At 40.0% G+C, this 26,962-nt stretch overlaps 2 protein-coding genes across 5 annotated transcripts in view; one reads left to right on the top strand and one right to left on the bottom strand.

The window, feature by feature from the left end:
- Positions 1–14,470, bottom strand: part of relch (RAB11 binding and LisH domain, coiled-coil and HEAT repeat containing) — a 32,642-nt gene extending 18,172 nt beyond the window's left edge. For all 4 annotated transcript variants that reach the window (XM_035665979.1, XM_035666053.1, XM_035666133.1 and 1 more), the window contains exons 1-11: positions 13,917–14,470; positions 7,257–7,346; positions 4,342–4,413; positions 4,145–4,200; positions 3,874–3,987; positions 3,347–3,541; positions 2,785–2,879; positions 2,103–2,226; positions 1,739–1,896; positions 1,013–1,088; positions 833–928 (exon numbers count right to left, since the gene is read on the bottom strand). In XM_035665979.1, coding sequence (XP_035521872.1) covers positions 833–928; positions 1,013–1,088; positions 1,739–1,896; positions 2,103–2,226; positions 2,785–2,879; positions 3,347–3,541; positions 3,874–3,987; positions 4,145–4,200; positions 4,342–4,413; positions 7,257–7,346; positions 13,917–14,370 — 1,530 coding nt within the window. In that variant the 5' untranslated portion in view covers positions 14,371–14,470. The remainder of the gene's footprint in view (positions 1–832; positions 929–1,012; positions 1,089–1,738; positions 1,897–2,102; positions 2,227–2,784; positions 2,880–3,346; positions 3,542–3,873; positions 3,988–4,144; positions 4,201–4,341; positions 4,414–7,256; positions 7,347–13,916) is intronic.
- On the top strand, positions 14,403–25,856 carry pign (phosphatidylinositol glycan anchor biosynthesis, class N). Its single transcript, XM_035666350.1, has 29 exons — positions 14,403–15,150; positions 15,584–15,835; positions 16,037–16,158; positions 16,272–16,370; positions 16,561–16,667; positions 16,820–16,944; positions 17,086–17,216; positions 17,321–17,440; positions 17,673–17,713; positions 17,854–17,913; positions 18,088–18,180; positions 18,415–18,470; positions 18,726–18,804; positions 19,113–19,295; positions 19,427–19,566; positions 19,964–20,063; positions 20,217–20,309; positions 20,922–21,013; positions 21,421–21,526; positions 21,613–21,721; positions 21,948–22,050; positions 22,172–22,274; positions 22,750–22,836; positions 23,044–23,099; positions 23,505–23,580; positions 23,883–23,956; positions 24,348–24,390; positions 24,487–24,539; positions 24,704–25,856. The coding sequence occupies exons 2-29, from the start codon at positions 15,609–15,611 to the stop codon at positions 24,825–24,827; spliced, it is 2,802 nt and encodes a 933-aa protein (XP_035522243.1). The 5' UTR covers positions 14,403–15,150; positions 15,584–15,608; the 3' UTR covers positions 24,828–25,856.
- Positions 25,857–26,962: the final 1,106 nt, after the last annotated feature.

Raw genomic sequence — 26,962 nt, 5'->3', positions numbered from 1 at the left:
AAAAAATGTCAATGTTTAGCACTGGTAATCTCTAAATGAGCTCTTTATTCATACAACTTACTGGCAGAAGACAGAGTCAAATTTGCAAAGGACAACAAAGATAAAGGTGTTAAGTGCAAAGTGCAGCTTTTGTACATTAGGGTTCAAGACATTAGTATGATTATTGTAAACAAGCTGCCAATTAGACAACTGCCAAGAAGACTGGCAGCCCCTGCACACAGTGTGTAATACTACATTGCATGTTAGTTGAATTTTGGGAATGCCTTGTGGCACAAACCAGAAAGAGGCTGGTGTTCTTTCAAAGCAAACAGAACTTAATAATTCTCACAATAGCAGGTGGTGAAATGGGTGAATCAACAAAAGAAAAATCATTTTCAACATGTTCATCTCCTTCAGCAAAGCTATAAAGAAAAATTCTGACTAAAGATGCAACATCTCCTTTTTTTATGAGGTTCATGGAAAATGTGGTATCTGGCACTGAACTGACTACATACATTTCATAAGACATGTTATCTTGACATTATTTTAAGTATCACAATTAAATATACTGACAAATAATTATGCTACACATAGCACATTTAACTATGAGACTTGTATGCTGTTTAGAATTGGTTCACTGCCCATCTACAAAGACACATATAGGATGGGAATTTGCAAGCTGAAGATGACTGTGTTCCCTGCAACTTTCCCTACATTTTCACCCTGCTTTAGCCTTGCTGCTGTGTGTGTATCTATTGGACACTAAGAGGAGAAGCCTGTGATGATGACAATAATGAAAGGGATACAGGGAGGAGACGAAGATGAGCAGCAGGAGCACCAGAAGCGGGGTTACCTCTCGTTTAGCTAGAAGTACGTTAGGGACAATGTGAGGGAGACAGCGGCCCAGCATCAACATCACACTCTCTTCGCTGTCTGCTATACGGGACACCTGGAAATGGGAGACATTATTATGGTGTTACGGTATTATAAATGTACAGTTTGTAAGTTTACAGTAAAGAGTGTGCGTGCTGACCTCTGCCCCAAGGCGGCTGTCGGAGCACATTCTGCAGAAGGACAGCAGGGCTTGCAGGAAGGCCGGGGATAACTTTCTGCAACACCGCAAACAACAAGAGACAGTCATTACAGTCTGGACTGTCCGGCAACTGGAGATTGCCCTGACCACTGAATGATTGAGGATTGGACTGGGCCACCCTGCCAGAGAGCTTAGAGCTGCCACTCTCCCATGTCAGTGAAGTGAAAAATAAAAATAGATGGAGTTTGGCCACAGGACATTACAGCAGCACTGGCATCTGTCCAGTAGCAGATATTGCACATTAATCTGAAATTTCCAAAAGGGAAAAATATATTGTATTTCCTTGACTGGATGACTCAAAAGTTGTTGGTGCACTAAACATACTACAGCATGGGTGGTATAGTGATAGACTATACCACCCATGCACGATCAAAACTTCCCACAAAGAATGTGCTCTGAGAGAATTAAGGCACATTTTCAAGTACTGTTGTATTGTCCATTGTGGCTGCATAGACTGATAACTACCTCCATCTAGTGCCTTCATTTAGTAACTACACTGAGATGGGCAGTATAGCTGTAATAGTGAGTATACTGCTTGTCATATCTAGTATCCATTTATACATTTCTGTGCACAAAGTATATACAGAATGTTTAGGATAGGAAGCGTTTTGGAAAGTTTACATCTATTCATTTACACGTTTCCTGTATGTCTGAATTTCCACTCACCTGTTAGGTTGATCAAACTTGACAGGAGGCCGACTCTTAAGCTTGTTGTGGGACTGTGGGTGGGGATGTGATGTGTTCTTAGTAGAAGGGGGGTGCAGTTCAGTTTCAGGCTCTGAAACCCCCCGGATGTCCAGATACTGGCCATTATCTGTAGGAGGCTGAGAGTAAGACTAGATTAGGTTAGGATTAATGTCAAATGTCTGGGCTTCTGTCAAAATACATCAGGAAACAAGCACACACTGGAATCATTTGAATGTCTTTGAAGGGTAATTTATTTATTTATTTTTTAATTGCAGGACACTGGTACTATTAACACTGTATATCGCACAAGTCTCCACATTACATATTCAAACTGACCACATACCACAGAGAGAGGAGCAGTGGAAGAAGTGGTGGTGTTGGAGGAGGGGTTAGATGTATTCTGGGAGCCCAGGTCCAGAGTGGCCGGAGGTGGGGAGGAGACAGTCCTCTTCAGTGTCTGAATCTCACTGTGAGGCAGGGAAGAGCAGACGGGAGAGGACGTGGTCAGAAAACACTACATGATTCTTATTAGTGAAGAAGCGAGTCAATAAGATGAACATTTTCCATCAAAAATAAGCGGTAGAACAGTTCTGTAAAATCACTTAACAATTTTGGATTGTGATAAAGGAAATGTGTCTGAATTCCGATGGTGGAAATTAAAGATTTCACATAGAAGGAAAATGAGTCAGAGAAGGGTTTCCTCTGTAATTTCATGCAACAGTGGTGGTGCTTGGGGGAAATTTCCATACTGGTTCTACCTCATGGCCTGTTTTGGTCACAGTTTTGGTTATAATGTCGGATGAAGTGCTGAAAACATTTTTTATGGATGCTTCTCATTTCCCCCTAGCGGTAGTGGTAAATGTTCTTGTTGTAATGGCACATAACTGCTATGAATAGAAGGATCTGTTTCAGCATCATTGCATAGTAACAGTGGTCATATGATGAATAAGATAAATAGTGCAACTGTAAGCTGTGTCTCGACCTGTATTACATACTGACTGATTCACTTGTACAGCAGCACAAACCTCTGCAGTTTCTTGATCTGCTCAGCTAGGCTCTGCTTCTCATTGTTGAGGAGGCTTATCTGGTACTCCAACTCTTGGACGACTTCTGTCTGTTGCTATAGAGGCACAAAAAGAATGATAGACATTTTATTACCACAGCTCAAGAGCAGGTGGTCCAACAGGTCAAAATTCGAGTGACTTAGTAGCTAGTAGGGATATTTCAGACGAATTGAAAGAAGCACACTTTTCATTCAGTTCCACAGCTTTTTACTAAAACAATGTGAATGGTGTGATGTGTACTCTCAAAGAGAGTGTAAATGCACTGTTTTCTGTCCAGTATATAACTTGCAAACAAATAAAGAGAGAGCAAAAATGACCCCTGTGTCCTATGATAAAAGAATACCCATCTCAACTTTAGAACAGCAACAATTTTATAATCACAAAGCCTTGGATGCAGCCAAGAGCAAAATTCCTGACTGACTCACTCATTGAGGTAGAAATCCAACATGGATGTAAGGTACCACCCGTGAATAACCGCACATCTATGAATTACATCCATACACACACACCCACACACACGAACCTGCTGTAAGAGGTCAGGCTTCTTTGGGGGATCTTGGGGGATGCAGTTTCCTGGAAGATCGCCAAAGTTCACCCCTACTGACACATCCACTGTGTCCCGAGGAGAAGGGAGGGGGGTACCACAGTTTCTGTATAGATGTAACAGGTCAGGTGGTTTTGGAATGTTGAGGCCGACATCGTCCCACAACTCAAAGTCCTGGAAACAAGTAAAACAAACTTTATATAACAAAAATATTTAAACAATACTAATTTGTGCTGAAAGTGGGGGTGTCCTCTGTATAGATAAAGCAGGACACGGTGCAAGCTCAGAACAGGACAGCTGATCTGAGTTGTTGAATTTATTTATGGTCACATGACCCTGCCACTGCTCTTAGACCAGTGCCCTTAGTCTGACACCTCCCATTTTACCTCAGGAATAAAAAGACTTTGTATTAGGAAGCAGGCAGAAATAAATTATAAAAAAGGTTAACTCCATTCAGACATTTGTCATTCCGACTTTAAAACATGCAACAGCCAGAGAATCTTTACCTGATCATCGTTTTCGTCAGAGAAGGTGATGGATGAGAGTTTGTATTCATTTTTCAATAAATATTCATTCACAAGGAAGTTTAAGGCTCGTTTCTCCAGTTGGCGTATAGGCTCCTGAGGTAGAGAGGAAAGAGAAGCTGTGAAATGATTCACAAAAGGCCAAGCAGTGATACCATCACAGGGGTTTAAAGAAACACATCTCTGAATTCATTTGAGAGGGGAAAAGAAATTCACAAATCTTTTCATTTTCAACGTTTAAAAGATTCCCCACCTGAATTTCAGGACTTGACTTGAAGTTTTTTCTCTCCTGAGAGGCCACTTCGCTCTCTGAGAAATTGAGAAGATATTAGTTGAGTTTTAAACGACGCTGAGCGTTATTCATCTAGAGGAAATCTCTTAGGAAAAAAAAGACAGAAGGTTGTAACAAAAGAGGGTTCAGGTGGAGAAGAAGTTAAAAGTACGCCACACCTGCTGCCTGAGTCAAGTTGGCGCGCAGAGCCTGAATGGTCTCCTTTGCTTTCCGTAGCTCAAACTCCAGCACTGGACAGGAAGTGACAACACACACACACAGGAAGTGCATCCAACCAAAGACAGGGAACAAACAAATAAAACAAAGATGGGCATGAAAAACTAAACAACCACACAAAAGATTGTAAGAGTCATAAAAGAAATCAACAAAAAAGGATGCATGCAGTTCATGGGTCTAAGGGACGCATGCAGCAGAGGATCATGGTAAAGCCGGCTGGATGACAAGTGTGTGTAATGCATTGAGACACATCTCAATGGTAGGATTTCCTGCCCTCGTTTTCCTCCCATTAATAGCACTGATGTGACTGGCTTAAAAAATGGGAGTCCAAAGTTATTTCCAATTTTAGCTAAGGTGAGCAAATCTAGTCAAGCCACTGAAATGTAGCCTTGTTAATCTAGGAGCTGTCTGACAAAGGATTTTTTTTTTCCCAGGCAAATGCCTTACTAACAAGTAATTAAACCATCTGGTTTCAAGCCACTCAAAGAACAGCCACTGCTCAGGTTTTTACTGCTTTTACAGTCTAGATCATCATACTATAGACAACACAATCTAAGCTAGAAAGAGTCAAAGTATAATTTAGAACATGGTAGGTTACTTTTTTAGACTTGTTTTCATAAAAATAAAAACATAATTCATAATAGCCATGCAAGCTATTTCTGACGTCTTATACAATCAGAAGCAGCAGACATTTGGATAGAACTGTATTGATAAAATTGATTTGTACATTGAAATTCACTGAATAAAGAAAAAGAACACACAAGATTCTTAGACACGTTAGATAAAAAAAACACACGCAAAAAGTAAGAAGCGATGGAGCAGGAAAACTATGTTGCATAGCTGTGCACTGAAAATCTGATCTGATCCTGTTGCTGTTCCCAAATCTGTCATCTAATGTCTAGGATTGTGCTTCAACAGGTATTGTAGGTTTTATACCTTTTTTTTACTTAAAGGACTTGTGCAAAAGGCAGGTAAAAAACTTTATTAATCTTTAGTAATAATTGCAGGCTACATTTCACAATGTCCTGTAAGGTTGTTGTCAATTTTCAGTTTCCACAACTTAAAAATAGCCTACTGTGTTTCTGCAAAAAGAAATGTCATCAACATATTAGTTGGACTTTTCTGACCAAATCCACCCAGTCTGACTCCATCATCCCTAACCTTTCCAACAGATCGAGAGTGCACAGGATGCAAGCGCAACAAAATGGAAAACCAAGAACTGAATAACGGGGAGAAGATTTAAAAAAAAATAAAAAAAATAAAAAAAGCAAAAAAAAGCAAAAGCTAGTCTGGATGGAGTGACTTGTCCAGTATTGTTCACTGGGGTTTGATCAACGTTAGGAGAAAGCCAGAAAACCCAGAGTCAGACAGCTGGGGGCAGGCATCTTGGCAAGAAGAACAGGTCGGGGGGGATGAGAGTGGGGGTGGGTGAAAAGGGAAAAGAGGAGGGGGGGAGATATGCCAATTTGGCAGAGTGTGCTGCGTGTGAATAATAGTAATTTTTAAAAAAAGGTGCTTAATTTGTAGTTGGGGAGCTTGGAACCAACATCTCTCTGCTGCATGGGTTTAACTGTGCCCTTACTATGCATTAATGTACAGCTTTTCATAAACTGGTAAAAGCCCCAAACCATGAGCTAGCTAGTTCAATGTGTACATTTTAAATGTATCACCTACTTCCTTTAAGAACTTTACAAAACAGTAATGCTTTTTCTGTAATAATGCAATATACACACTACATTTACTGACATTTACATTTCATAGACATGTAAACAATCCTTTTATAATATAGTAAAACACTCTAATTCTCATGCTTAGCAGTTGTGTAAAGTACAGAAGGGAAAAATCTATCTAATATCAAAGAAAGAAAAAAACATAAAGCACAAAATATGTCCATCCTGCAGTTATGGATTGGGGCTTTTCAGTGATTAACACTTACCGACCAAATGGGTGGATGACTACAGAAAGCTGGTAATGGATAATGTTAACCACTGTAATATGGCATAGTGTGCAGGGCTAGAAAGTAATGCTTTCATGTTGGCGATTATAAAATAGAAAGATGAAAACAGGAGGCAGATTAAGTTAACATAATGTATATGGTCCTTGCATGACAGCACTGTCCCCTCTGCATTAACAGTAAAGTAAAAGGCTTATGTGTTATTTGTTGTCCTTTAGTTCACAGTGTCAAAAATCAACATCTGACAACCAACAAGCTACTTGTGACTGAGCAACTGCTCTTAAAACCAGCCTTTTGTGATGAGGCGTCACATTCAACGGTTAATGTACTCGACTAAAACTATCTAATGGTGTGTCACGACAGAGCCACAGGGAGAAGGGGGTGAGATAGCAAACAATGCTGGGACAGGTCTCGCACCAAAAATACCACAGACTGACTCAACAGCGTGACGGTTGACGGGAGGAGGCATGGACACCTCTACCAAGTTAAAGAAAGACACATATTACACATTGGAAGTGTTGGAGCATGTTGACAGAAGAGAGTCAAGATTTATAAAAAAAATAAAAAAAAAATACATATTCTGTTCATATACTTTATTTCTACCTGGCTACTAAAGCAACAAAACAGTATGATAGTGTGAACACACAATGACACTGTTGTTTAGTGTTGATTCTGACATCAAATGTGTTAAATAAAATATGCTCGCTGTTTAGTAATCACCAATAAAGCAGCTCTTACAGAGCAGTGCCACTGTAACAACATCAGAATAAAGGCATATTTCACTTTGGTGTTGGATCCGACATCACTATTATGCAGTCTTTGATGCAGCTGTCAGGTGTTATTCTCTTTATTTCTGTGCCACCCTCCCATTCTGTCACGGTCTATTCGGACAGTTCATCTTACCTGCCACCCGCTCGTCCGACTCTCGGTTGCCGTCATCTGAGTAACGGGCAAAGTCCAGAGAGTCCAAGGTGCTGATGCTGCCTGCTCGATCTGAACAGAGACAGAGATGGAGACAATGGTGAGACAGGTATACAATCACATGTGATTAGTCCACTGTCAAGTTTAGAAATGTCACAAATGTCAATCCACTGATCCTCAAGAAATGCTTCAAACGAGCTTCCCTCTGAAGGGACAGGGTCTGCTATGCCCCCTATTTACACCTGGTATTAACATGCGTCTTGGGTGATCCGATCACAAGTGAACAGTGGATGAAGGTGTGAATACATTAAAGGCGGATTCTTTAAGCAGTGTGTAGGCCACACTGAAGGACTGCCTACTAAACTGACTCCTCCTTACTCCTGTAAGTACACAAACAACATGCTGTCTGATTTCCATGTGGTTCACTGTAATGCAAATTATGTGTTTGGCCTCTCTTACCTGCCAAGATATTTCAACTGAATTCACACTGAAATAGTAATTGCAAATTCCCCAGACTCCCTTAATAAATCATGCAATTTTGAGAGTTGTTGAGTGAGGAAGAAACTTAATAAACAAAATGACTCCTCCAGCAAATTCTTAATCATTTGTGCATTCTTGTAAATTCGGCATTAAATTCAAAACAGTAAGTTGTTTCTTTCCTTGTTAAAAACATTGTCAGTTTGTTGCAGCATTGCTGTATTGGTGGCTACTCCGTGTTTAAAGTGCATCTAACCAACATATAGCAGCTAGGTGTTTAAACAGACTGATTTCAACTGATTTCACCATTTAGTTTATTAAAGAAGACAACATTTGATTGACGGTAGACATGCCAAATTTTATAAATACAGTAAACAATACAGTTAGCCACTTGGGAAAGCCAGATTCCATTAAAAAAATATCCGATCTTTCAACTGATTTCACATTGAAATAGTAACTGCAAATTCCCCAGACTCCCTTAATAAATCATGCAACTTTGTGAGTGAGGAGAAACTACATAAATGTTGTAAAAACACTGTCTACATCAAATGCTTATTTAGGCCTTTTATTAAGTTCGACAAATGTTATACTACAAGTTATTTCTTTGTTCGTGTAAAAAACATTGTTTCTGTTTGTCCCAGCGTGTTGGCTGCTACTGTTGAGCCGACTAAAAACGAGTCTTTAGAAAACTGAAACAATGTACGTGTTTATTTGCAGAGCGGAGAAATCTGATCGCAAGCGGTCACTCAAGACAAATGAGGAGACACATTGTAATGCCAGGTGTGAACTGACGTACTTAGAGTTATTCATTTGTGATTGGATGCTAATGCTAGGTATGAACAGGCTCCTACACAACAGTAGCCCCACTGTGGTATGGATCAAGTCTTGTTCTTAAGGACTCTTAACCACACTGGAAGCATGCTGACTCTGGGCTTGAGGTAAAGGATGGTGACTAACCACTAGGCTACCCTCCTACAAAACAGATGGAAACTTTATTAAATTCAGCTCAAGAGAGACCTTTAAAGGCCTGTGTGGGAAGGTTATACTTCAGCCAAGAAACATATGAGTCACTGAACATGGGGGAAAACAAATCAATCAAAAAATGTTAACCTTGCTCAGACCTTTACTTAATGGAAACGCCCATTTCCAAACCAACACCTCCAAACAACAACCTTACATCTGAGAATAGGGATGCCAAAAGTATTGTTCCCTCAAACAACAGATAGAGCTGATACATAAGTATGCTTGTGCTCCTGTTTCACTGAGGTAGGCTGGCCTCGTAGCTTAGCCAACGGTGTAAGTTTTCCTCCACTGCAATACAAGCGCAAGATTGGCCTATTTGTTCTCTGATATCCAGATACAGTAGAAGGTCAAGCCAAATGTATCGTGTAGACTAGCTTTAAAACCATGGGGAAAGTGACTTGTGTGAGTAATAAAGCTGAGAATAAAATCATTGTTGGTGCAATTGATATGTTGATTCAGTATACCTTGAGTAAAAAACACACATGGTCGAGACCTTTGAACTTTTAGGTCACATTGTGTTAACACTGTGTGTGAGTAATGCTTATAATTCTTTAGCTACTACAGTAGATATTAAAATGTTAAATTTGGGGTTGGTTTGCTTGATCTGTTAAATATCTAAGATTTCTGTTCAACCTTGTTTAATGTGTGTGTGTGTGTGTGTGTGTCACATGTTTAAATGTATGACCATGCAGCCTCACGAACCACACTCTCAGTCCTGTGACTGTTCAGTGAGAGTGTTTCTGCACGGGCTGTAGGTGTGTGTGTCATTGTTCTGTCATGCTGACGTACAGCGTGAAGGCACTGCAAACGTTCCTTTCGTTTTAAAGCTTTGTGCTGTATAATGACAAATACATTTCATTGATCGTCGAGGATGTTTTCTGTAAGTGGTTGCAATATATTTGGTGAATTAGTGTGTGAGACAAAAAAAATCCCTGTTATTCCAAAATGTGAGGGAGCATGCACAGATGTCTTGTGTGTGTGCCTAATTTTCCTGGCTCTGACCTTTTATCTCTGTGCCTGTGGCGTGTATTGTCTGGACTGTGATAGATCTGACACTTCAGACTGTCACCTCTTCACTGCGCTCCTGCTGGGCAGGTTGTGCTTCACACACACAAATCCATGCACAGTGTCTATCTAGGCTCTCGAGTACATGAGTGTTACCATTTTACATTCAAAAAGCACACTACAGATTAGCTAAATGGGCCTTAATTTGTACTCTGAACTATTTTCTCTCTATTCTATTGTGTAATGTAAATACTAATTTTACAAAAACAATTTGGAGGCCGACGAGACCTTTTCATGAAAAAGGGTGACGGAAGACAAACACAATGAAGGATAATTTTTCTGCTTTGGCAAGTGTAAAAACAAAGAAGATAAATTGGAGACAGGGAGAGAAGCAAGTGTTTAGTCCCAGAACAAAGAGATAGACTTAAAAAGAGCTGATGCAAATACAGACAAGGAGACAGAGAGAGGATGGATAGTCAGGAGGTAGCCAACAAGCTCTTTTTATTGGGAGGGATGTTTTGGCAAGACTGTTCGCTATTTAGAGAATATAAATGGGATGAAAGAATGGGACACAAATTACAAATGATGTAGAGAGAGACACTCAAACCTGTATGGACATGTAACACTTAGTTAACCTGTGTATAAAATGAGCATATGAGAACTTATATACAGATGCACAGAACCACCTGCACACACACACACATACACATAGCACCAACCACATCAACACATAGCACAAAAAAAAAAAACACCGCTTAATGAAAGGCAGAGAGTTATGAACAGGCAGCCAGTCGGAGCCGGTCCAGAACTACATGAAGCTGACAGTATCATTAATCGCCTTCTCACACAATATACCAACTCCCTGCCACAGACAGAGGGGAGGATGGAGAGACATTATAAAGTGAGAAAAATTTAAGAAAAAGAGAGTGCATGTGAGGTTGGGCCAACTAATAAGCAGTGCTGCTAAGGAAGAGGCAGCGCTGTACCTCTAAATCTTGATAAGATCAATTCTACTGGTGTTATAAATCGGATTGCCATTTTGTCAAAATTACAGATTTGTAACAGGATAGCACATAAATAGTGGTTACAAACCACCTAACCTAGATGTTACCACGTGAACCTCCTATTTGACCCATTTGAAGTAGCAGATGGTAGGCGCCTTCAACTACAATTTAACTTTCAGATTCTTATCCTAAGATCAAAAAGCCACTTTCTGGTATCCCACATTATGTCTTATGTGGCAAACCACACAGACGTCTTAAATGTGGTACCTTACTGCCAACCTCGTGCATGGCAATTTATGTGACAGGCCATCCTAAAAGCCCTTCGCATCATAACTAGCGTGGATAACTACCTGCCTAACCAATGATGTGTGGAGAGAGACTCGTTCATGCTGCCCTGCTACAAATTAGCAAAGTGGTGAGAGATGCCTTGTTGGGTCATGTGGCCTCGAGCAACAGCTGCAGTTGTGATGCTGCTTGTTACGCAGTCATTATCCGGGCACACGCTCGCTGCAATCAACAGCTTACAGCAACAAGACAACAGATATTCCATCAGTATCCCTCCCTCCGCAACAACTACTCAACTCTATCTTTTGTCCTCCAAACATGAGGGAAAAGATCGTTCCAGTGATCACATGAGGTCTTGGCTATCAGATTATGCGGGAAAGAAAAGTGACACTGCCTTGGGCTGAATTCATCGCTTTCTCCCTCATCAATTCCCATCAGCTGCTTCATTCTTTCACCATCTGCATATGGTAGATTTGACTCATTAATATATTTTTACCCTCATCAACAGCTAATAAGACTGAGATTACTGTTCCTCCATGACCTTCCTGTCAGTTTCACAACAGGGGGCTGTCAAGTCCTGCCGTGCTTTCTCGAAGACATCATCATAAAACATTTATTCTGTTACCGTGCTCCAAACCTTTTGGGAGTTTGTATGATAATGCAACCACCAGACCTTTGCTACTGACACACACAGCTCACCATACAGAGAGCCAGTCTACCTAAGTATTTAATTCTACAGGGTGGGGTTTTACACTGACAGCCAAAGGTTGCAGTGGCTGCCATCTGCTATCTGCTAAAGCTAGCCTCAGGCAAGTTGCCTAGTTGACTGTACAACAGTCTCCTGAGACATCAGGTCATTGTCCATTGCTACTGCATCTAAATGAGGGGAAAAATCTGCTTATAAAACCACATCTTCTCTTTCTACAGCATTTATTTATATGCTGTAGTTCCTCAGCTGGACAACTGCCAAGTGTTTATACAATGAAAATTCATCATCTAGCCTGCACCAAAAAAAGTACAAATTACAATTGCAGTGCTGCTGTCATGACTGTAAATACTCTGGGCGACTCATAAACCAAAATACTGACTTGAATACTGGAATTGGTAAGGAGCGAAGCCTCAAATGAATGACCAAAGTTCCCCTGTGGCCTACTACTACTAAAAACACATCACTTCCAATTCACTCTGCCTTGATACTGACAGCATCTACCACAGACAATTCTGGCAGACACTGAAAGCAAAAGTTATTTTGTTAATTTGAAACTACAGCCCAAGTGGCAAATCATATCCACTGGTGTGAATCACAACCAGAAATACTTTATTGATCCCCGGGGGGAAATTAATGTTAATTTGTTAATATGGCACTAAGAGCATCTGCTTTCAGAGACTGATAACAGAAATAAATACCACATTTTTCCGTAACAGGTAAAGGGACAAATAATTTGTAAAGATCTGTTCATTTGTGTTAAATCAGGGCACTAAGTAAGAGGTGTCGGTTTTTAAAGTCAGTTCAATGCAGTGTTTCCTGCTTGGATGTTTCAGATTGTTCAAAAGATAAGGTGGGTGTGTAACCATCCATATGGGTCACTGACATCGTTCCTACCCTATCTCTCCTGGATGTAAGATAAATATACTTTGACAAGACAGATCCACTCACTTGCTGTAGAGAACACCAAGCTGAGTCATGTTCATTAAAGTAGTCATAAGGTTATTAAACAGTCATTAAAATATATATATTTGCAGACAAAGGCATTTTATAATACATGTTATCACTTTCAAGCCACCTAGGTCAAATCATCTAACAGCACGTACGCTTACATAAGACTTTCAGAAGCTCAAACCTCCATGGTAAGTCAAAATATCCTCATGGTGTATTTTCTTCCTTTCTAGTCCTCTTTGAATGTAGCCAATTCACTGCTTTCAGACCAGAGGGATATGTGTGGAGCCTTATATAGGTGCCTGTGTTCAGTGTGAATAGATTTGCTCCACTCACTTCAATGAAATGGGGCCACAAGAAAAGGTTTTGTCACTCATATTCCCTTCAAAGCTATAGGCTCCCGTGTTTTGCCACAGCGGAGTTAAAGTTTACGGTAATACTACTCTTGCAGCTCTGTAGCAGGCTTTATTTATTCGTGGCTTGGGTTGTCACTATGACTACCATTTGCATGGCATGTTTGTTTATGTGTCCAGACTTCTCAGCCACCACATACGCTGCAGGTTATTCCATAAAAGAAGTATTGTATGTGGATGAGGTTGATACACTCTTGACCAGTAAAGCATAGTAATAGTTTATTGATCTGTTCTGGTAGAAACAGCTGGTTCAAAGCAACAGAAGCACTAACAAGGCCCTGTCCTACCAACTGTAGCCCTCTCTTCATATTCAAAACTGCTTTACTGGCATGACCATAGTTTAGTACAATACTGCAAAAAGCAGGTGATACAAGCTTCATCTTCTCCCTGACCTCTGACCTCCCTGGGCCTAAAGGAAGGGGCAACGTGTATTTTCTTACAGGGGTCAATTACACTAGGACGATCATTGTATGTTTGTCATAATATCTCGCCTCCATCTCATCCAGCTAGAGAGTGTGGTATAGCCTAACCACATTCGTGTGATGCTGTAGTCTGTATGTCAGCAAACACATCTGAACTGACCCACAAAAGCAGCTTGTTGGCTGCGGGCCCTAAACCGGGAGGGCAGGTGCGGCAAGCGGACACCTCATGATCGATTGGCTTCCAGATCCAGTGTTTTAAGCTAACGTCAGCTAGCTACAGGGCTACCTTTGTATAATGCACCATTATGGGTATAGCTAGCTGACAGCTACGTGACTAGCACCGGGAGCATACTCACTCAGCGGTCCTCCAGGTCCGAGAACCTGGTCTTTGGCAGGCGGAGTGCCGCTCTGTCGCTCGAAGTTGCCAGGGTTGGAGAAATAATCCCGCAGCCTCGGAAGCTCTCTGCCCGCTTCCAGCAGCTCGGTGTGAAACTCCAGGGCCGTGAGAATATACTGGTCCCGTAATAGCTGAGCAGCAATAACATCCACAGACACCCGCGCCTCGGCACTGCCAGCCATAGCGGAGGTGGCCGCGACCGAGACCGAGATGCCCTCGCCGCTGGGGCTCGTCCGGTTACTAGACAGCAGGAGCGTCGGAGGCTCGGCGTCCGCCGGCGGAGAGAGAGGGTTACCTGGCGGCGGCCCTGGCGCCCCGTCGCTCGGGCTTCTCTCTGTGTCAACTCTTTCATTGGGGCGCCGTTCAGCCTCTTCCTCTGAATCACTGAGATCAAACGGGTTGACCGACGCCATTTTTGCACTATAAAGATTTTTTTTTTTTTTTTTTAGCGATCTAGACTAGCTAAGCTAATCAGACCCGCTTCCTCCTGAATAGATATCAAGCTAGCCACGGTTTGGTAGGTGGGTTTGTCAAGGGGGAAAGAATGCGAAGCTGTGATTGGTCAAATCAGAGGGACGTTATCCTAAAACCCGCCTCTTTCATGGGATACTGGAATATGATTGGATATTAGCGAGACATAGAGGAAAACTGGGCAGGGCACATTTGACAGCTGATGGCCTATGCTAGCTGTGTGTTATTATGAAATAACCACCACCTGTGAACATGATAATGTCCAGTCACACTGCACTGTTACACATATTCTCGGATATAAAACTCAAAGATATTTCTTTTCATTTAAAGGCGTTTTGAGAGAATTTTTAAAGAAAGCTCACTGGGAAATATTTTTGAACTACAGTACCCACAATTCAGCTGCACAGTACGCAACGTCAACGTAAAACGTCGAAGTCACAACAAGGAAGTGGATGCTTATGGTACCTGAATTTCTTGTGCAAGCTAGTTAATCTTCTTAGACAGAGGGACAGTTGGTTTTGTTAAAGGACGCACTTAAAGATTACGTTGATCTTGTTTCGTACAACAAAGCCTCAATCTGCCAGGTTCTCTGGATTTATAATAGGCCATCTACGAAGACAAAGTGGAAGTTAAATCAGATGAATGGGTGAGGTGGTAGTGGATAGTTCTGCTCTCCCATTCATTCACCAATGAGCCAGCGTTCCCCGTTTTTAATTCAACAGGTAAGACTTTTTGCATGACCTAAAAAGAGTCATTCTCTTGTCAACAAGCGTCTGACTGCTGGCTTAATGGTAACCTTTTTATTATTTACAGTCTTTGTTGGTAATTTATCACTGAAATGTACCAAACTATTAAAGTCATTATTTCTGTACATTGACTGATGGCATATGGTGGTAGAAGGATTACCCCTACTCTTAAACACTCTTTACATGGCGCATACTTTAGCTTAACCAGTCTATATTATACTAAACCTTTCTAACGCCTCCTTCTCTATTTAAACTAATTTATTAACCCTGAATGTAAAGTTGGGCTTTTAGGCTTTCTAACTTTACATTTGTCCATATTTACCACCATTTTTATTCTGTATGCATTTCTGCCTCTTCTTCTTCTTCTCACCTACAAAAAAAACTCCATCCCCTCCTGGTTGCTCTGCAGACCTGGCTCGGTGTTGACACTCAAAATGAGGATGATCACCTTCTTCCTGGTCGGACTGATAGTCCATGTGGTCTTCTTCCTCTCTATCTTTGACATCTACTTCACCTCTCCCCTGGTCCATGGCATGACACCCCAGGCCACCCCGCTGGCACCCCCTGCCTCCAGACTGGTGTTAGTGGTGGGCGATGGTCTCAGAGCAGACAGTCTCTTCACACTCCTGCACAACGGCTCATCCAGGGCTCCATACTTGAGGTAGGGAAACTAATACAGAGTGTCAAGCTTTGCTGTGGTGTGTTTGTGTGTTTATTAACTAGTCCAGTACAGGATGCACTATGTATATCTCTGCAATGAGTTTTTGTGTGTGTTATACTGGGTCTTTGTTCATGCTGTGTTCATAAGTCCTGAGTAACCTGTGTTTGTGTGTGCACGTCTGTGTGTGTTTCCCAATATCAGGAATGTGATAGAGGAAAGGGGTACCTGGGGTGTGTCACACACACGCGTACCCACCGAGTCTCGTCCCGGTCATGTTGCTCTCATCGCTGGCTTCTATGAGGATGTTAGTGCTGTTGCTAAAGGTAGGTGTTCATCTGCGCACGCTAATACAGAAAAGGCTATGTGAAAATTGACCTGCTGTTGTGTCTGTTTGTGACTGCAAGTGCACTGAGCTTTTTTTTATGTGTGTGTTCAGGCTGGAAGGAGAATCCTGTAGAGTTTGACTCTGTGTTTAATGAGAGCAGACACACCTGGTGCTGGGGCAGCCCTGACATTCTGCCCATGTTTGCCAAAGGTACACAAGCACACACAAAAAACAACCCAATCGGAATCACTAACCAAAGCAAAAGGTCACAGATACATACTCTAAATTTAAGCTTAGTAAGTCCTTTATGTGTTTAACATGACTTTAATAACCTCACTTTTTTATTACTCATTACTGCTTAAATGTTTTGATTATTTTAGAGCAACATTTTTTCTTCCAGGTGCCAGTGGAGACCATGTGTATACCCACACATACCCAGCAGAGGAGGAGGACTTTGCCTCTACAGATGCCTCCAGGCTGGACAGCTGGGTGTTCACTCAAGTCAAAGTATGGTAGTGGTTGATAATAACTACTGATAAAGTCATAGAAAAATGTTAAGTTTTAATAATTGTAGGAGACTTCACTGGTATTATGAGTGAGGATCTGCACGTTGCTATCTTCAATAAATCAAACTATGTTTCTTTCTCTCTCTGCACTAGTCATTCTTTCAGTCAGCAAAGTCTAACTCTAGTCTAAGGGCCAGTCTGCTCGAGGATAAGAACATCTTCTTCCTGCATCTGCTGGGCATCGACACAAACGGACATGCTCACAGACCAATGTCACAGTAAGAGACATTAGGATTTCTTGCTTTTCATTTATATGATATTTGATCGCACTACACATAACATAAAATTCAGTCAACATATTCTTCCGAAGCAGCATCCACTTCAGTAGCGCTATATGTTTATTTTGTCTTTTTTTCTAGGGAGTACCTGGAAAATATTGGTCTAGTAGACACTGGTATAGCTGAGCTGGTGTCTATAGTAGAAGACTTCTTTAATTATGATGGCAGAACGGCTTATGTGTTCACGTCTGATCATGGCATGACAAACTGGGGTAAGACTTCTGTTTGTCTGTGTGTGCCTTTTTTAATGACAAAAAATAAAAAAATCTGTTCTTCAGTATATAAATTCACTGTTGGGGTGTGTGTGTGTCTCCAGGTTCACACGGTGCAGGCCATCCCTCTGAGACGCTCACCCCTTTAGTGGTGTGGGGAGCAGGAGTTCAGAATGCCCACAGAGTGACTGAACCCCAACCATACAATGATGGGTACCTACAAGGTGCTAAACTCATGTACTGCTCTCAAAGCTGCTTACTTAAATGTCTCTCAAGCACGTTTTTTAGCTTCAGTTTAGCACCCAGGTTCACCTCTACACACTAAAGGGAAGAGTGGGATTTTGTATAAATCTTTTATGTTTTAATGATTTAATTATAATAATTAATTTAATTAATAATTAATTTATTTTTTATATTTATATAATTAATAATTTCTATCCTTACTGTTTATCTCAGATTGGAAACTGGAGCACCTTCGTAGAGTTGACGTTAATCAGGTAAGGCCCACGATGCCCACGGCACTTTCTGACCAATTATCAATTATTACCACTAAATGTAAAATGTAAGGAAGCATTGAGATAACCAAACAACAAGTAGTAAAGTGAAATATTTTTAATTTTTGTATTATTTTCTGCAGGCAGACATTGCTCCTCTCATGGCTTCTCTCATTGGTGTGCCCATTCCTGTTAACTCTGTTGTAAGTCAAGTTGTATGTAAGCATTTACTGCATGAGTTGTTAAAAATAAATTCAGTCGGTTATTTAATAGATATTCTCTATCCACACGTGTTCATTATACAGCATTTTCTATGAATATCACAATGCAGTTTTATGATTTTATGCTCATCTTTGTGTGTTTTTGTGTCTCTTTAGGGTGTGTTACCTCTTCTCTACCTCAACAACAGTGACAAGTTCAAGGCAGAAAGCATGTACACTAATGCTATTCAAGTACTAGAGCAGTTCAAGGTATAAAATGTGCTAAACATTAGTATGTTACAAAGGACAGCAAAATAATCACTCATCATGTCATTGTTGAACTCAGTAATACAGTTATTCATTAGTAACAATATCAGTTTAAATTATACTCTAAACACCATGTCATAACCAAGTTCTACATTGTTTTTCTTACTGCACATGTCTTGTAAATCAGTAATTCCGTTATATAAATCTATGGTGACTAAGCTCTATATGTTTTTGTAGATAAAAATGACCCAGAAAAAGGAGACGACCTTGTCTTTTCTCTTTACCCCATATCAGTAAGTACAATTCGCTGTGTTCAAGAGTTTAAAAAAATATCATGCTGAATTCATGTCGTGTGTGCAAGACTTGTAGATATTTTGGTAAGAACGTTAACCAGGTGGCAGGTGCCATCTATTCTTGGCCTATGCAAAAAGTATATACTGTGGTTTTGTCAGTGTGAAGGTAAATTAACCACACTTTATTTGGTCAAACCACATTTAAATGCAATTTCACACAGTCTGACTTTTTGCTTTGACTCACTGTTTTCCCAGACTACTGACTGAGTCAAAACAAGCAGAATTCATCCACAAGGCAAGAATACTGATTCAGCTGGAGAAGTATAATGAAGCTGTGAGTATTTGGAAAAAGCTAGTCTGCAGCTTATAGTTAAATTAAATGTTGTACAAATGAATTTAAGTCTAAATTTAGATGTATTCTTGGTGCTTAAATACAAATAAAGCTGGGGTTGATACACAGTGTTAGTTAATTATGTTGTGACCAGTGTTGCAGCGAACTGGAGTATAATGTGTTATAAATGTTGCAGTAGAAAGTTAGCTGCTGTTAAGCCTGACACCAATGGAACCAGCTAACCGTGCTAAATACATATTTGCTTTTGCTAAAGCACTCCCTTTCATTCCCCCCTGTCTGTCTCTTGTCAGATCTCTCTGTGCCAGTCTCTCATATCCCATGCTCTGGAGGGCCTGGCCTACTACCACACCTATGACCGGTTCTTCCTGGGTTGCAGTGTGGTTCTGGGATTTGTAGGCTGGACCTCATATGTTGTGCTAGTCATACTGAAGACTCATGCCGGCCTCAACAGACATCCCAGTCTCCTCAAACAGGTCAGGGCATACACTGTAATCCCTTATTCTTTTGCTTTAAATATTCCTTCCACTAAAACAAGTTTATGAAACTTGAAGGTCTTGTTAAGTTACATTGTTGGTATTTCTCCTGTGTGTGTGTGTGCGTGCAGATTCCCAGCCATACCCTGGCAAGGCTGTGTATGTGTGTGACAGTGGTGATCACCGTGTTCCTGCTTATCCAAAGGAGCCCTGTTACTTACTATATTTACTGCCTGCTGCCTGTCCCTGTATGGTACTCTGTCTTCAGAGAGTAAGTAACGGACGCATTCGAGAAAATGTAAAATGGATCAAAACATGAAACACATCTGCACACATACATTATAATCTAATCAAACAAATGTGTATAGTTTCTGTAAGCTGTTCTCAGAGAGTGGTGGATAAAACAGCACACACAGACACAAGATGTCATCAAATATGAAAACACATCAATGAATATAGCAGTTTTTAATTGGATGTAATTTACCTCAAACATACTTTTTGCATGTCTAGCCCAGCTGCAGTGAGGTGTTAATTAGATCCTTTTGAAGTGGTGTTGTATCCATTCATGTTCCTCCTCTGTAAATGGATAAAAGGACAGTCTTTGCAGTTGTATTTCTTTTCTCCTCTTTGGTCGCAGGAAAAATAATCTCATTAATTATCAATTTTAGGTTTGGGACTCTAACAGATTTGATTCGCTCAGCACCCTCTCTGCCACTGTGGAAATGTTTTGGCTATTTTGTGCTGGTGGCATTTGGGATCGAGCTATTGGTAGGTGTCATAAATGTCTTCTAATGTACAGTTAGAGGCAGATTTTTGCTTGGATACACTGATACAGCATTACTTTATTTGTCCTCCACATACATTACATATTATAAATTGGTCACAATGTATAGGGATGACAGTTACCTTTGCTGCCCCCAGGTGGTGAGTTTCTTCCATCGCGCCATGCTGACTGTGGGCCTGGTTGTCCTCTCTGTCTGGCCCTTTCTGTCGGGACTTTTTGGCAAGGCCAAGGTAACTACGTCAAAGATCATTGCTCCTGCGGTCACAGTACACCAGGATATTTGACCATGGTATTTAAATATTTTTCCACACCTGAAAAGGTTATAGAAAATGATGTGACTCCAGAAAGTTTAGAAATACAAGCTTAAGTAAACACAGTAGCAAACTTTCCTGATCACAGAACTCTGACTCACTTACCACTCACCAAACCAAACGGACAAATCAGTAATTTATCAAGGATATATAAGAAATATATATATAATATTTTCTGTCGTTTAAGTATTCTGATGAATAAAATCAAGTTTTACTATGTGTGTGTATATATATATATATATATAATATATATATATATGTATATGTATGTATATTATTATGTATGTATATGTATGTATGTATGTATATGTATGTGTATGTATGTATATGTATGTATGTATATGTATGTATGGTATGTATATGTATGTGGTATGGTATGTATATATATGTATGTATGTATATATATATATATATACATCATTAATAGTACACCTAAAATCATTCATAGTCTTTGCTTTGTTATCATTAGTTCAATTATCAGTCCACATACAGTATCTAAATATATGAATTCATTGTCTCTCATTCATTTAGTTCCGTTCATTGAGCTGGTTTCTGGGCTGTCTGTGTTTGGCTGCTTTCCCCCTGATGCCGGTTGTGGGTAGAGAGCCTAACATACATCTGGTGTGAGTGCTTCCTCTATTTGCTTACATTTATCAGAAAGTTTACCACACCGCTGCACTGTGGGAAAAGTCATACGTCAAACTTAGCTACTCGGTTACAAGGAAATATGTTATCTCTCTATATTAAGGAAATCGTCTTCGCAGAGTGGTGAAATTTGTTTGGTAGAAATAATTTAGGGATGGGCAATACTGTTGGAATCAATATCACAATGTGAATACAGGTATTTTTTTACTATATCAATATATGTATCAAAATGTGGCCAATCACATGTACATAACATCAAAAATGAACCGTGTTGCATCGTTTTTTCAACACATTAGACAAAAATGATCATGCATGCAAGTCAAAAACTTCAATAACCTATTTTGTCAGCTTTTGAACCATCTTATATTCATGTTTGTTTTCTTAGTACCTGCGCAGGTATACTCACTCTCTTCACTTCAGCCTGTTACCTTTGGTCATCACGACACAGAGCGCCACTGCACCTCAGTGACAGACAGCAGTTTGTCACCCAGGTAACTGCAGTACATGTCATGTTGTGGGTTTGTGTTTGTGTCACTGAGATTTCTAAAAATAGATTCTGACCTGTCCAACTGAACAGATGATCCATGTGGCCGTGTGTGCATACGTGCCATACCTCACACACTCCAGCCTACAGCAGAAACAGGGACTGCCACTTCTTAATCAGATCATCAGCTGGACCACTTTAGGTAGGTGGGAGTGAGTGAGCAATCACTATAATCATAATTGTATGTCGTTTATTTTACATTTTTAAATATTGGTTAGGTATGTAATATATAAAGCAAATGATTTCAGTCCTGTTTATATACCATCAAATGAACTTACTGAGTAAAAAGTTAAATGTCACATCCTGTACTGTATGCCCTTCTAGCTCTACGACCCAGCACACTTCTCCTTTCTCTTCTCTTTTCTCAGCATCTTCTATGATAGCTCCATTGTTGAGCTCTACACGTCTTTTCCATCGACTTCTCAGCATTTTCCTCTCTCTCACAGCCACATACCTGCTGCTCAGCACTGGGTAAGATAAGATATACACGCACACATCATGCAGCTGCACTAACAGCTAAAAAAAACAGTAAAATGCCTTGTATAGGGTTTCATCACCAAATTTGTTATGTGCGTGTTTTGTCCCCACCCAGGTCAGAGGCCTTGTTCCCCCCTGTTTTATCTTGGTTGATGTTTGTGTGGATCAACATTGAACAGGAAGCTATGCTCGCTCAGGGTGTCTCTGGCAGACAAGAGGTGAATCCATCCATCTAAGTGTTATGTTTGTAGAGCAGCATAGACTGCATGACAAAATGAGATGCTAATTTCAATACAAAGTGTGTCTATTTATAGTACTGTAGGTATGTATAAAATTTAGATCACATCTACTTCTGTTTTGTACATGAACTGGCTTCTCTCAGCAGTTTTCTTTAATGGATGCTACTACTAACCGTCTATTAGATTTTATATAAATATTTTTATATAAATATATATTGTGGAGCCTCTACTTGTCGGGTGTTAAAATGTATCTATTGTTCACTCCTTTATTGACATTGTTTTTACCAAACCACCGAGTAAATCCCTACTCATGATAACATACTGTAATCTGTGGAGTAGGTTTACATAAAGCAGCCCTACATAATGTACATAAAGTCTCAGTACTCATTATCGTGTGTTTGGGTCTGTCTGGGGATGTGTGTGGGCATGCTTTTGTGTGTGTTTTTTCTTCCAGCTGTCCACTATTGATTTCTCCGCAAACATCGACATCACCAAGATCCGACAGCTGAAGCTGGATGACATCAGAAGGTCTTACTTTTTTGTATCCGCATGAGAGTATTTGCAACTGTGGCATTGGCTGAAACACACAGAGAAAAAAACTAGAACATAAAACCTGGCACCAGTTTATTTGGAAGTAGTGCTTATGTCTCAGTGGAGTCAACAGGGATTGTTCAGGCCAAATTATATCTAGTTAAATTATGATTTTAACATGTCTTCAAGTCTTTCCTTGACTATACATTTTCTTCAGGTGTTTTTTATAATAACGGCTTTCTTTGGCACGGGGAACATAGCTTCCATTAACAGGTGTGTATATCTTTGTATTTATGTATATACTTCCTATGGTTCTATGTGTGTGTTTGTGTGTAAATGGCAGTAAGCTGTGTTTGTGGGGGTTGGGGTTTGTGGCTGCACATGGTTCAGCCTGAGTGTCTGTCTGATATGAGTGTCAATGATGTGTGCTTTTTTTAGATATATCAGCACTGTGTCATTTGAATACAGGCAGAAAATCAGAGTAAAAACGCTAGTAAAGACAGACTAGTGAGAGATACTGTGCATTATTTGCTTTGTTTAGTCTCTTGTCTAGTGTATGCCTTTGGACTTCATGTGAGGTTGTTTACATTGCACCTCATGAGCTCTGCTCCGAATGATTAAAGAGTTTGTTCTGGCCGTCTGTAGTCACTTCCTCCCCTTGTTTCCCTTTTTCTCTAGTTTTGACCCAGCGTCTGTTTATTGCTTCCTCACTGTCTTCAACCCCTTCATCATGGGTGGGCTGATGATGTGGAAGGTACCATATTTTAAACACTCATACAACTTATGGTATTCACTGTGTATCTGTGTATTTCCCTTGCCGAGCTTTCTTCTGGCTCATAATTAAGTTCCAAAAAGAGGGAAGAAGTCTAGCAGATTGTGAAGTCTTGTCGTAGGTTAACTCTCTGCAGCAGTGACCTTTCAACCTGTTGGCCTTTTTAATGACCTGTTTAGTATAAGTTCTCTGCATGTACGCTACACAATCGTGATTTGTAATGGACAGAAAAAATGTTAGCAGCATCATTCACAATGAATTATATTTCTCCTTTGTTCTCGCAGGTTATCATTCCATTCATAATTGTAATGTGTACATTTGAGACCATCCAAGTTGCAACGCAGCTCTCATCAAGAAGGTAACACCTCGTTGCACTGTTTATAATAAAATGCTAGAGCAAAGGCACTATAGGATCAGTTCATTTACCAGCCTTTATCATTCACCTCATCCTCTCCCTTTACGGTGGGGCTGATGTACGGTACGTCCTGTACACGTAAGCCACATGGCGTCTGCTCTTGGTGCCACCTCTGTGATTGCTTCACAGACACCTGCCAACAGAAGGATGCATTTCATCTTCACACTATACAGTTTTAAATTTGATACAGCCTTTTGCTTTTTAGACTTTAGACTGTGGTGCATTGCGTTCCAAGAAGCTGAACATGAAGTAAATATGTGTTGTTGTGGATGTTTTAATATGCTTATAACACCTTTCTCCCTCACTTCTTTTGTCTGCTATTTTTCTTTTCCAGTTTGTTCCTCATTGTCCTGGTCATCTCCGACTTGATGGCTCTGGTAAGGCATTTGGTTCTGGTTGAATGTTGGGTTCTCTGTTACATAGACTGGATGCGAACCTCATACAATATTTTAACTCACTCTTCCTCTCTTCAGCACTTTTTCTTCCTGGTGCAGGACTATGGCAGCTGGCTGGATATAGGCACAAGGTAAGTTAACTGGAAAATACATGGTTTCTAAGTATTTCATTAGTTAATAATTAATTTAACTAATTAATAAGTGATATAGTCATACACACACTGCCTCTCTTTGCTTTTTGAAGATGCACACACTTACACGTTAACATGTTGAACTTTTTCTTTGTCTCTTACAGCATTAGCCACTATGTGATAGTAATGTCAATGACCATCTTCCTAATGTTGCTCAGTGTGGTCACACACCTTTTTACCACACAAAGACTCATCCTGTGGAGGAGACCCAAGATGCACTTCCCCTAAAGAGACGTGTTTGTGTGTCCATGTGCACACACAGGTTTAACAAAATATTTAGTATTTATTTGAATTTTTTTTTTAGATACTTTTCATATAGTGTTTGCCCCTTAATAAACAAAGAGTTTGTTTATATAAGATATGGGATGTTTTTTAGGACTCAACTAACTATGTAGTGCTGTGCAAAACTCTCTCTCACACCAATTGGATACATATTTTTGTGTTGGAAATCCCCTCTTATATGGCCTTATTAGCCAGAACTGCTTGGAGAATGTACCACATGACTACCGGTAAAAATGACACCTAACTATAGAGAATTGCATCAGGTCTACATACTCAGTAGACGAGTTCTTCTTAGAACTTGCTGTCTTCCTTGTAATAATGTATGTTAAGTGTCACAGTGTGATTTTAAGTGATAAACACTGACAACTGCTAAATTGTTTAATTTTTTTATTTTTAGAGTGGTAAAGACGTTTGCACAGTACTGTTTGCACTGTATTTTTTAGTACACCCTGTCTCTGTTTCAGTGGCATTGTTTTTGCATGAATCATTGATGAATTGACAAAGGCTACTTGAATATTTGACCATGAATTATGTCTGTGCCAAGGGTTCTGATTTATGAGCCACCAAAGAATGATAACTTGATGATGAAGTATATTTTCTGTAAAGCTGCCTAAAATGTATACTTGTATACGTATAAGGAAAAGGGATGTAATTTGAATTTATTGTCACTATGTACTAATAAAACAAAAGGAGTGGGATGGAAACAGGGACTTGTGTGTTGTGCCACTGCAACCATTAACAAAATAAAACCAGATGCCAGTGTAGTTGTGCTTTGTGTTTGAACAGCAAGTTAACCATAGCCATGACCTGAAAGTAGAAAAAAAACTCTCTGCCCCCGTTAGAGTTTGAGTACCCAATGGCCAGCATTTGGCTTGTGGTTGCATTTGGCATCTAAAACAAAAATGTAGTGATGTGCTGCTATGGTTATTATATTTTCTCTGATGAAAGAGAACAAAATAAAAAAAAATAACTTTTGATGTGTGGCATTTTTTGTCTCTGCAAATCAACCCATACCCCATCACAACATTGCTTTGCGTAATAAAAGTAGGCTAAACTTATATGCATTCTTAAACTCAATACACCTGTGTCACCTTGCTTTGTGGTCAGGGTGATTACAGGGGAGTTTCCACTTCCATGTGTTGGGAAATGCAGTGAGCTGTTGTGTGTGTGTGAATATATAATCTGTCCATAAATTTTCAGCTCCATTGCAGACTTCAGATGTCTGCAATGTCACACACACCTCCCCTCCCCACTTGCTAGCCGGAGTTGCAGTGTTAGACCTTGCTGAGATGCTCATGTCAACATCACAGCTAGCATTACCACATCCTCTCTCACTTCTCTTTTGAATTAGCCAATACTTTGTCAAGATGGTCTAAAGTATAGAACAGACTATGGGCTGCCTACTTCTGTGGATCAGTATCACTGATCAGTGTCTTGATGCAGTGTTGTAAGAGTAGAATTTAAGTAAGGTTGGCATCTGAAGTGTGTCTAGCAACTCAACGTGAATTAGCAAACATCAATCAATCTTCAGAAAATTATTGATTTCTGTTGAACATAAATATAGTTTTTTTTGGAAACTTGTTTGTCTCATTACTGTACTGTTGTGCAAAGGGAGTTGGGCAAAGTAAGATTTTCATTGTATGGTATAACCACTGTGTTTCTTCTGTGCATATGACAAACGCCAATTATTGTTTGTTAAACTGATTAAGATGTATGCTTGCATGGAATACACACCAACTGAGGTTAGCTGAATGAGATCAAAACAACTCACATGACAAGAGATGGAAAAAATAGTTAAATTAACCTGGTTGTTAAGATAAAAAGCAAAACTTTCAAGCTAGAATGCAGAAGAAACTGCAGTGCATCTGCATTCAATGTGAGCAGATGCTGTGATGATAATGTTAAACTTAAATATGACGCTTCTTCTGCTTAAACAGTAGCACTTACACACAATTATATATTATATAATATATACTATGGACTGATACTTATATACTATAAGAATCTGTTTCTAAAACACACATTTGTTTCAAGATATCAAGCTCTTTAGTCCTCTGTTAATATAATAAACAACAGCCTAA

The sequence above is a fragment of the Morone saxatilis genome, unplaced genomic scaffold (assembly GCF_004916995.1).
Source record: "Morone saxatilis isolate NCDOM2014 unplaced genomic scaffold, NCSU_SB_2.0 Contig0, whole genome shotgun sequence".
NCBI lineage: Eukaryota > Metazoa > Chordata > Actinopteri > Moronidae > Morone > Morone saxatilis.
The sequence above is the reverse complement of the archived record's forward strand: the minus strand, read 5'-3'. Positions and strand labels throughout refer to the sequence as shown.